General features: G+C 39.8%; 1 protein-coding gene across 1 annotated transcript in view; it reads right to left on the bottom strand.

Annotated features, from left to right (window-relative positions):
- The window catches only part of LOC118341824 (SLIT-ROBO Rho GTPase-activating protein 1-like), a 51,121-nt gene that overhangs the window by 1,577 nt on the left and 38,408 nt on the right, over positions 1 to 11,136 (bottom strand). The window contains exons 8-19 of the mRNA XM_035680224.1: positions 11,024 to 11,131; positions 8,241 to 8,303; positions 7,170 to 7,367; positions 6,011 to 6,139; positions 5,309 to 5,530; positions 5,077 to 5,178; positions 2,058 to 2,255; positions 1,423 to 1,507; positions 1,289 to 1,316; positions 1,137 to 1,170; positions 384 to 444; positions 163 to 181 (exon numbers count right to left, since the gene is read on the bottom strand). Of these exons, the coding sequence (XP_035536117.1) occupies positions 163 to 181; positions 384 to 444; positions 1,137 to 1,170; positions 1,289 to 1,316; positions 1,423 to 1,507; positions 2,058 to 2,255; positions 5,077 to 5,178; positions 5,309 to 5,530; positions 6,011 to 6,139; positions 7,170 to 7,367; positions 8,241 to 8,303; positions 11,024 to 11,131 (1,247 nt within the window). The remainder of the gene's footprint in view (positions 1 to 162; positions 182 to 383; positions 445 to 1,136; positions 1,171 to 1,288; positions 1,317 to 1,422; positions 1,508 to 2,057; positions 2,256 to 5,076; positions 5,179 to 5,308; positions 5,531 to 6,010; positions 6,140 to 7,169; positions 7,368 to 8,240; positions 8,304 to 11,023; positions 11,132 to 11,136) is intronic.

Below are 11,136 nucleotides of genomic sequence, written 5' to 3'. Positions count from 1 at the left end.
GATCTGAGTTTGAGTGTTGAGCTGGACAGACTCACTGAGAATGAGCTGTCAATCACAAGGTAGCCCCGCCCTAAAGCATACCCTGCTTTATGGTCTCATTTTTGCTCTGATGGGACCCATAATTTACTAATGAGCATACCATGCTGTATGGAAACAGCTGACCTAGGAACAAGACTTGAAACTAGAGATTGAGACCAGAAACTCATCAGGAAACCGTTTACTGAGCTCATAAATCAACTGAGAAGTCGGCTCATTTCTCCATAAAACTGTATGGTAATGGAGCCGCCCCATGCTGGAGATTTAATAGAATGCAGGTTTAAGACACTTCACAGACCTGAAAGCTCTGTCCACTAATTATATACTGCCAATGTGTTGAAACTCACCATGTAGGTTGATGAAGCGGATGCAGCTCTCCACAAGCAAGGGTATGGCTTTGGTTGAATCCTATAAACACAGTCATCGAGCACACGATCAGGGTCGGTCACATAATCGACTCCTGGTTCTGATTCTTGTCACATTATTTGAGTCACACTGCCACAGACAATCATTTGTCATAAATAACAAGGGACTTTGTGATTCTTTTTGGTAATAAAGGTTAATAAAGACAAAAACCATCAATGTCTTAGTCCGTCTCTCAATATTTTCTAACTTCCCAAGCCCTGCTGAAGATGTAAATCTTATAAACAGCTCACAAATATATAGTTTAATTTCCAAAAACGGCTCTGTAATCTCCTAAACCAGCAGGATACTGTAGTTTTTAAGCAAATATTACTCAAACAGGAGGAAATGGAGCATTTGTTGGGGACTATTTCCAGTGGCGGATTAATCCACATTTGGTGCTCTTTGGTGAGTATTTGGGGCAGCAGGACAGAGTGTTTCAAGAATTACAACTGCGTATCAGAGCATCAAGCATATGTAGCCTGACAGGCGAAACCCAGGGCTAATTAAGTCTGTAAATCACTCGCTGTTGCTTGTTAAGCTTATTGCTGAGGGTTGATGGGAGGTGTGAGGGGGGTATAATAGGATTTTAGGACCCCCCTGTATCACCAGTAGGTTTTGTTACGCCCCTTTACTGTCAGATATTACCACAAACACACAGAGGAACAACCTGAAGCCTCATAGAAGTGAAACTCTACCTGATGCTTGCTATGGGAGTTCTTCCGCCCACGACTGTAATGAGCAGAAAAGAGAGAAAGAGAGTAAGAGAAAAAACTCAAAGTGGTGGGATGGGAAATAACACTCATTATTAACGTGAAGGGAAAATATGCACTGCGACAGGAAATAATACCTGGTAGTCAGTAGTTCAGATTTATACCCTGTAAAAGTAAAAAAAGATGAGAAATGATTACCTATGAATTACCAAGTGCGTTATGAAATATAAAAGACAGAAAGAAAGTGAGAGCCAGTTTGTGGAGGTCTTACCCTCTGCTAAGGCTTTCTTCAATATGTCGTGTTTGGCCTGCAGTTTGGAAATTAGATTACTTCCCTCCAGATACTCGCGGAATTTCTGCGGATTAAAAACACAAAATAGAAGTTCCATGTCGTAAAGATTTTACTTTTTTAAAGCATTTTAGTGACTAAAGATAAATATTTACAGCATGAAATTAACTGTAAATATGAGTCAAAGCCATAAAATACACATTAATTCAACACTAGCTTCCAAAAGAACCAATAAAACAGTGAAATTAGCCACTCTTGTAAAGAAATAAAGTATTAAATTAGGTCTAATATTTGTGTTGTTGTGGTAGTACGGTGGCCTGGTAGGACACATCTATCTATTATCCTAATATTAGCCATTGCTAGCTCCAGTCAGACAGGAGACGAGGCAGGATAACCTGTTCTTTAAACATATAATATGCAACATTTCTGATTTAAAATGTCTAAAAACAACAAATAAAACATTAATATCACCGCGTCCGAGTCACATCAGATAGATTTTTATAGCAAATTGTTTAACAGTGAAGACAACGTCTCCCATGAGCCCACGCTACTTCTGTTCATTCAGAATTTACATGTTTAAATTGATTGTTTCTGTCTAAGTCTGAGGTTTCTCTCACATTGAAGTAGAAGAGCTCCGTCTCCTGCTGGTTGGCCCGTCTCTTGGCCAGACTCGGCTTGTTCAAGTAGCCGTCCGACACGCTGGACTTGACCGACTCGGAGGACGGGCTGTGGGTGAAGCTCTGGGAGACGTCATAGTCGTCCAGCACCGTCATGTCCTGCAGGGTCGTCAGAGTCGCACCCCAGGTCTTCTTCACCTGGAGGAGGAGGGGCAAAACCAAACACTGGCTCTAGATAGAGGCTTGGAAGGAGAGGGTGAAGCGAGTTGTGAGCTCATCTTACACACTGGTCCTTTAAGTTAAGGCCAAAAATGGGTTTTATGAGCTTTTGTATCTGCATTTGCTTCGCAAACATCAATAAATGTAAAAGAAAAAAGATATAAAGAGCATTTGCATCCACCAAATACGGCAAACATCACTTCAGCCAGTTGGAGGCGTGTTCCTACTCTGAGACACAGGAATCGAGCCGCATTTGAATCCATTTTTCTTACCTTAAAAACATCTGAACTCAGGATTTGTGCTGTACGAACTATGTGGAAGCATGACTTTGTACGAGCACCTGACTGATTATAAGGCTTCATGGATCACGAGTCATGAATTACGATCTTATAATTGTCTTATGGTGTGGAGTCGTGTGTGTGTGTGCTTTATGTGTACGACGTATGCAAAGTGTGTTTGTATTTACAGCAAAGGATAATGAGTGTAAAAGTGTTTTTTTATTTGTACATGATAATCAGGGTGTGTGTGTGTGTGTACGTGTGTGTTATTCGGAAGCTGCTGAGACGTGCAGATGCAGCTCATTAATCCAGACTCCTTCAGCATTTTTATGCCCTTCAGGGTGAGTTAACAGCTGCCCTCTGTGCTCACGACGCTCTCAGTCTGCTCCACAACAACAGCGGGGACGCTGCAGACTGCAGCACCGAGTCACTTTCAGATGGCACAAGTTTATTTTTAGGAAGGGGGCTACATCTGCTACATTATCACCCCATTAGAGCGGTATAAATTACCATAACTTTGTGTTGGGATTGTAACTGTCAGAAAAAAAACATTTTAATTTGTAATCACTATTTTTTTGGTCACTTCCAGGGACTGTCCCCCGATTGTGCCACAAAAATGGAGTGGACTCAAAAAAGAGTAGATGACATTGACAGAGGTTTGCAGATGTTACAACAGCTTCTGTGTCGACTGGAAATCACTGAGAGAGGGAATATGTCCCTTGTTTCTGATTGGTTAGGGCAGAGGTTAGGCCTTCTTGATTTTAGGGGCTGTAGGGAAGCTACAGGCCTATATCGTAGCATTTTGTTTGTTTCTGTGAAGAAATCTCAATGAAATTAGTTTGAAATTGAGATTATTATCTAAAGATCTGAACTTGAACACACGCTGTATCCACAGAGCTTTCACTCACTGATAAACAGCTTCGTCCTGCGTTAGAAAAGTTAAAAAAAGGACCAAAGAGTTGATAGAAAAATGAGGAGAAAACACTGAATTTGTCAAAAAAAGAAGCCTATTAAATGGTTTGATTGTTAAAAAAAAAACATAATGCAGACCGAGGAAAGGGAAAACTCATCTTTGGTGCAATATTATCAGGAAATAATCTGCACAAAATTCCTCTATATCGCTTCTTTTACATAAACTCACTCAGTTTACACAATAGTAGGAAACACAAGCAACTATGGCAGCTGGGAAGGCCAATCTTTGTGCTCTTTTTATATCATTTTCAGAGCCTGATGGAATTAGTTTAAATACATGTTTAATACTATAAATTACTCGTAAAGAGCCTTGAGTGAATAATGTCAGCCGGATGCTCCTTCTTCTTCATACAGGTGCCATGTTGTGGAACCAGAAGTCAGGTTTGGACGCAGGCATTTTATATTTTGTGGTTTTCATGTTGTGTTTAATGGTTTTCTTATGTTAAATGTCTTGTTGTTTCTTCGCTGTGCAGTGGAAGAGTCACAGATAATGAATATTATTTTGTGTGAGTCGACCTTTTTGAATGTCATCAATTTAAGCTATTTTGCCATTTCCGGTGCTTCTAGTTCAACAAATTCCTCCTAGGTGATTGATCAGAACGACTTTAAACTCAAATTTGGTGAGTGCACTTTAAAGACCTACACAATTAAAAGAGAGGCGTGGCGTCAAAAATCGAGTTTTTTTTCAATTAAACTGGCCTTTTTGTAACTACAACATCTCAAGTAAGAAGCCCCGGCAGCACATTCAATGTAGGGACACAAAAATCAGGGGCCACGTGTATCATGTCAGGATGTACAAAAAAGCCTCTTGGAGCCACATCCTACAACCAACAGGAAGTCGGCTATTTTGAATTCAATGTCAAATTTTGCCGCCATTTCTGCCATTTTCCAGGCTTTCTATTTTATCAAACTCCTCCTAGAGGATTGATCAGATTAACTTCTAACACCGTCAGTACACTCATGATTTTGATAACTTTTAATTGAAAACTTAAATTAAAAGTTATAAAGGTGTGTCCGTGGGGTGACGTTGAAAATCGCAGTTTAGCCATGAAAAAGGAGCCCCTAACGTTAACCATAGCCTCAGTATATGTTCTCCAATCAGCCCCAAACTTTTTTTTATTTTTTATTTTTATTTTTTATATTTTTTGGCCTTTTCATGCCTTTATTTGATACAGACAGCTGAAGAATGACAGGAAAGAGGGGTAGAGAGAGGGGATGACACACAGCAAAGAGCCGCAGGTTGGACTCGAACCCAGGCTGCTGCAGCAAATCCATATATGGGTCGCCAGCTTTACCGACTGAGCTAAGCAGGCACCCAATCAGCCCCAAACTTCATACATTTAATGAGAGCCGCAGCCTAAACACACCTACAATCATATCAATCTCTATCAACATCTAATTTATGTGCAACATGTGGTGTATCGATGGCGGATTACGCATCCGCTGCACACCCCGAGTGCTCAGGCTCGTTAACCGCCGCTTGCAGTTTCAATCACTGCAGCAGATTTTAATATTATTTTTGTTTGTGTTGTGTATTTGTGTTGTTTGACCTCTTCGTTCTCTATCTTCAGGGACGCCAGGCGGGTCTGGAGCTGCGTGAGGCGCAGGTTGAGCTCAGCTTGGACCTGTGGCTGGGAGGCAATCTGGGTCACCTGACAGGAAGTGTGGAACAAGAAGAAGTCACACCATCACCAAAACCCGAGCTGTAAGACATCTCTCTAATTTAAAACTTGACCTCCCAGATGTGTTTGCAAACACATCTGTTTGGTGCGATGTACTTACTGCGTCGCCCATGTGGGCCTGGAAGCCAAAGCGCTGCGGGGGGCAGAAGGCAGTGGGGTAGAGGCCCAGCAGACGCTGCCTGTCGCGGGCAGGGTCCAGGCCCTCCACGGCGCCCTCCAGCACCTCCAGACCCGCCCTCCTGGAGGCTTCAAGGCTCAGTTCGGCTGATAGGTAGGTCCTCAGAGCCCGGCTCAGACTGGAGTGGTACCCTAGGTCACAGCACTGAGACAAAGATGGAGGATAATGTAACAATCATATAGGTTTATATTATGGCCACCAAGCATGATTTGTCTATTAGTTTGGCGGCAAAATACTTTTTGTTTTCCCATGAGGCACTCCTGCTGTTGCCTAAAAGAAGCGTATTAGCGAACATAAAATGCTTTCTCGTCAAATTTCTGATCAAACATGGCACCACAGTTGCTGAATTCATCCGATACCGTAATCTTTAAAATCAAAGATTGGATGTTTCCGGCCAAAATGCACCATGGGAGTTGTAGTTAACTTCTTCCTCCACATTTTTATGCACCAGAAGCTTTTCTAACACAGTTGTTAATCTTTTGCACTGATGATTTAATGATAAAAGTTGCAATATTTGTAAAAATTAAACTGGGACTACAGGTAAGAGACCCTGGCTATCATTGTTAAACTCAAATACAGAACCACAACTTCCTCCAGACACTCTTTAAACAAACGTATACTCACGTCTATGATGTCGGGCAGGTCGTGGATGTAGTATTTAAACACGGAGGCGTTTGTGGCCTCCAGAGTCAACAGATACTCGTTCCTCGCTTTAAGAGTCTTTAGTTTGTTCTCTGAGTACTTTGCCTTCCTCTAAAGGAGAAAGAAACAGACGTGTTAAGATGAAAATATCCATATAAACGCTGGGTTTACAGTGTCAATAAAAGAAAATTAGATGTTTAACTTGTATCATGAATAATATTATAAAAGGGAGAAGTCATCTTTGAGCAATTAACACATTTTAATTATCCATCTGTGGTGTTGTTTCCCTATGCGTCAGGTAGAGTTTTTATGTTCCACCTTTTTTAAATAATATAGCTAAAATGAATCCAATTGGGTAATTATAGCACCTATATAGGTCATATATTAGGTCACCGTTGGCTTTTGACCTTAAAACTTTCATAAATCAGATGTTAGTTGTAGAAAATGATGCTCATATGACATTAAAAACTATAAAGGATACAAATATGACAAAAAATCAGTGTAATAAGTAAGTTTAAAAAAAGCTTTTGGGTAAATAACCCAATAGTAATATGAAAAATAAGACTAAAGCTCCATTCTGACAGGAGTTATAAGAGCAAGACCTCATAAAAGCTCCTCAAATTGGCTGTTGTAATGTCAGTTTTACAAGTGGGGACTGGCATTCTCTCTTTTTAAGCCATATTCTTACATTTTTGGCAAATTGCCGGCATTAAAAGTAAGCCGAATTAGCTATTAGCAGCTCCTGTTTGCAGTGTATCCATAGATGTACAAACAACTGTAACTGGATTACTTTGATATTGAAGAAAACGTTAAAATGTGAATATCCTAAGGCAAGTTCTGAAACGTCTTTTTTTAATGATTTCTAAGTGGATTTATGGACTTTAATTTTGGTGGGAATCACAGATAATAATATCCTCTGGAAGTCTAAGTCACTATGAATGATATCAATACGTGTGTTAAGATTTGATGGAGTTATGCACCGAGAAGGAGTTAGATTTCTGCCTCAAATTCACCTCATACTGTCTCTTTGTTAATTTGTACTGATTTTTAGTGTGTGACAGGCGACACCTGAGAATAAAGGACATTTAACTTCTCTAAAAGTTTTCCTTAAGTTAAAAAATAATTGTGATGCACCCTGTACCTTCTCCCTCATCTTCTCCATCTTGCGGGCGGCGTTGCGCCTCTGGTGGCGCTCTTCTATCCGCAGGCCGAACACGGGCTCCACCCCTCCGCCCGTCCCCGAGACGCCCTTCACACGTCCCTCCTGGCGCTCCGCCTCCCGCAGCTTTGTCTCCGCGCTGATCGTCTCCACGTGGTACATGTGATATGTCTTCATTACCTAGGTAACAGCACCCCGTAATAAGCACCACACTCAAGGTTATCAAGGCACGCTCTAATCTGATTTCCAGTGTTTGGACTTCAAATAAACCTTGACAGAGAAATATCGGCTAATTTACAGACCTGAAAATAATGTCGGACAATAAAAACATTGACGTATGGCAGCGAGGGCTTTTTAAAATATAACTTTTACTTTGACTCCGGGTTTGTTTGTTGATGCTTTATTGACATTTTAGCTTTTGAGTTGATGCTTTTACAGATATCAGAGCATTTTATAGGTTTTAAGACCTTTTAAAGAGCAAATATAAGGAAGGTTTTTGTTGATTTCTCTCTGCAGGTCAGTATTCGAGTGCATTAAGGTATAAAGAAAGTGTGATTTATCTAAAGGTTTATATATATATATATATATATATATAGACATATCTTAAGTTAGTTTATGGAATAAAGGACCAAAGTGGGGCTTTTTTTTGTGCTGGGTTTGGCAGTATCTAACCCACGTTTGTTGTACATTAGTTAGCTAGTTAACATAACTATACACATATACAGTAGATACTAGTGTCGTTTTCAGACACACAGACGAGTATATTTAAGTACAGGAAAGGAGAAAGTTGACCGAGGTTAGCTCAACTGTTATTGGACGCAAAAAGGGGCGGGGCTAATGGTGCTTTCTGTTTATTCGCTTAAGCCCGGAGTATTTTGAGGTTCTTCCAACTTTCCTAGTTCAGGGGGGTGTTCCAGTGTAAATCTCTAACTGGGAACTCGGATAGTTTGACTTCCAAGTTCCCAAATGGATCCTCTACCTTTCAAATTCAGCTAAACAAAGAGCACCAACAAACAATCGTCTCCACTAATGAACGCAGTTGGTTCAACTTACGGTGTAAAGCTCATTCAGGAGCTTCATGAGGTCTTCCTGAAGCTGAAAGATTATCTCCTTACTCTAAAAGAAAAGAGAGAAGAGGAGAAATAATCATCAAAAAGCATTCTGAAAGTGGTGGAAATGGACCTTTAATAGTACATTTACTCAAAATAAAATACTTAAAGCTCAGTTTTTGGTCTCTCCGTCCGTCCATCAGATAAATAAATGACCACAAACAAATGAATTCATAAAATAAAACCCGCTCTCAAACTGAGTTTCTGTCTCATGCATTAAACAGCGCCTCCATTTTTATTATTTTTTTTCATTTTTTAAATTATGTGGCAGCGCGGCGCCGCATTAATATTACATTACGCTAAATGACTGTGAAATCCCAGGATGGATGAATCCCGTTCCCATAGTGCCCCTGCTGAGAAAAGATCAGCTGAGAGCCTGTCGCCATGGCCACGGGGGCTGTCAGTGTTGTCATGGCCACCGAGCCTCTCTCTCTCTTCCTTCTTCTTCCCAGCGTCCCTCCTCAGAACGGGGGAGGCAGGGGGAGAGAGAGAGGACGGCGTGATGGGATGTGATGGAGGTCTCACCGTTTATAGCTTCTGGCAGCCGCCGCACTTTAGTTAGCATGAATAAAAGACGAGCCGGAAAAGATTAATAATGGAGACGGCGAGCTAAAGTTGGAGGCAGTGAGGACGTGTGTGTGTGTGTGTGTGTGTTTAATTTTCTTTTGCTAAACTCTGAGGAAGCCTAACAGACCTCCGGGGAATACTGACTTTACTTTTCATTAGAATCAACTCTTAAAGAAGCAGTTATAACGAGGTCTGTATTATGTATAATGTAGTATGACGACATTAAAGCTTATATTAATACATTAATTATAACGATCAGAGTACTTTTGATTGTACTTTTTTCTAATAATACTTCCGTATGTTTACTTAAAGCAGACGTTTCCCTTAAAGGACCCCTTTTTCTATTATTGACTAAAGCAGCCAAAGCTTTAAGTAAGGGCGATATCTCAGCATTTCATCCAATTAATGTGAATAAAATTTGATGATGTTTTTAGGAATGTTTTATACAATTATCTGTCTGTGTTATGTTTTTATTTATTTTTTAACAATCATACAGATTTAATATGCTTCTTTTTTTTGACAAATTCAGTGTTTTCTTTCTCTCTGATAGTTGTTATTTAGCTTTTAGACTTTTTTAATACAAGTCAAGAAGGTTTTGGTGAGTTTTATTTTGTTTCTGTTGAGTTTGAATGAAGTTACGATGACATATGAGGTAAAATTACTATTTTTGTCTATGGAGTCTGGTGGCGAGTGAAAGGTTAATCTCTGTAGGAATCCTTTCTATAATGTTATTAGACAGTTAGAATAACAATCTGAGCCTGTAAGTGGGGAAAAACAAGCACTTTATTGGACACATTAGTCCTCAAGGATTAACATTAGTTTAGCTGCAGACATTGTCGCCATTTTCGTGAACATTTCCTCATCTAACTCGGAGAATTAAGGATTTATTACTCCCAAACCAGCGTTGGAAAGACTAACAAAGACAGTTTTGGTGAGTTTAATCGGATCCCTGCAGCATGTTAATGTCCCAACGCTTTGCAATTACATTATTGATTTAAGACTTTTTTTAATTACACATGTAAAAGAAAATGGCAGGATTTATTACATTTAGCTTTTCTCCCGTGTGTGCAGCCAGTGTCCAAGCTTCACTTCGCCATCTATTACTGGTGACTGCGACAGATTTACAGCCAGACACGGGGGGCTTTAACTGGAACGTGTATAGATTTACAGTAAAAACTTTGGTTTTATAGGCAATATAACATCACCTTAATTATTACAGAGGTCCCACGATGTGCCGCGTCAGAGGCTTTTTACATGCTGAAGCTAAGTGCTGGAGAGGGTGTCAAAAAGAGCGTAAAAACCTGCCCAATCATCATAAAAGTGGGTTTATTTTTTACGTCAATCATTGGTTTTACGTTGGTAAGCTTTAATATAATTTAAAACAGGTGAGTTGTATAGAAATCACCCCCGTACAGTCGTCATGAACAGAGAAATTAGCTTTAAAGAGGCAGTAAACATGTTTATTTCTGCTGTAAAGTTAAGCTTTTTAATATGAGGCCTTATGGAGATTGACTCACTGCTGGAGCCAGCCTCTAGTGGACGTTTGAGGGACTGCAGGAACTTTTGCCACTTGATTTATGTAAGAAAAATAAATAATAATAATTCTGTTTCATCAGCATAATTAAAAAGGAAAGTGATCAAATAAATTAAAAGTATTTTAGATAATGTTACATTAAATGTTTAACACAGAGTTTTAATCACAGAAATTGAAAACAAAGTGGTAAACTTTTAAATAAACTTTAGTTTTGTTGGTCGTCAGTTAAACTAATAATATATTTTTTTAATCTGTTGGTTTGGAGTCAGAACTTTGAACTTTAGGTGGTTGAGATGCATTCTTTTTGATGTTTTAATCCGTCTTTTAATACTTACTTTAATACTGACTTCCTGTCTGTGACTCCAAAGCTCATTGGTTCCTACTGAACATGTTAATCTTTACAAACACCTCAAAAATATAATTAAATATGATTTTTTAAACAAGGTTCAGTGTAGTATAAATAATGCAATTGTTTGGGGACTATTTTCAGCGGCGCATGAATCCACATTTGGTGCTCCGGTGAGTATTTGGGTCAGGAGGACGGTGAATACAACAGTAACAGTGTGGCTTATTGATGTGTTTGTGGAGAACAATGGAGCGGCACACAGGAAGATAAATCTGCTCACCCTCTTCAGCAGGCGAGCAGAGTCCTCGCTGATGTGCGTGAGGCGGCTGATGACGTTGTTCAGGTAGAGGTCGCTGATGGTGGCGTGATCCTTACTCTCCCTCCTCACCTGGT

Source organism: Morone saxatilis, unplaced genomic scaffold (genome assembly GCF_004916995.1).
Source record: "Morone saxatilis isolate NCDOM2014 unplaced genomic scaffold, NCSU_SB_2.0 Contig10, whole genome shotgun sequence".
NCBI lineage: Eukaryota > Metazoa > Chordata > Actinopteri > Moronidae > Morone > Morone saxatilis.
This window is presented reverse-complemented; position numbering and strand designations above follow the sequence as displayed.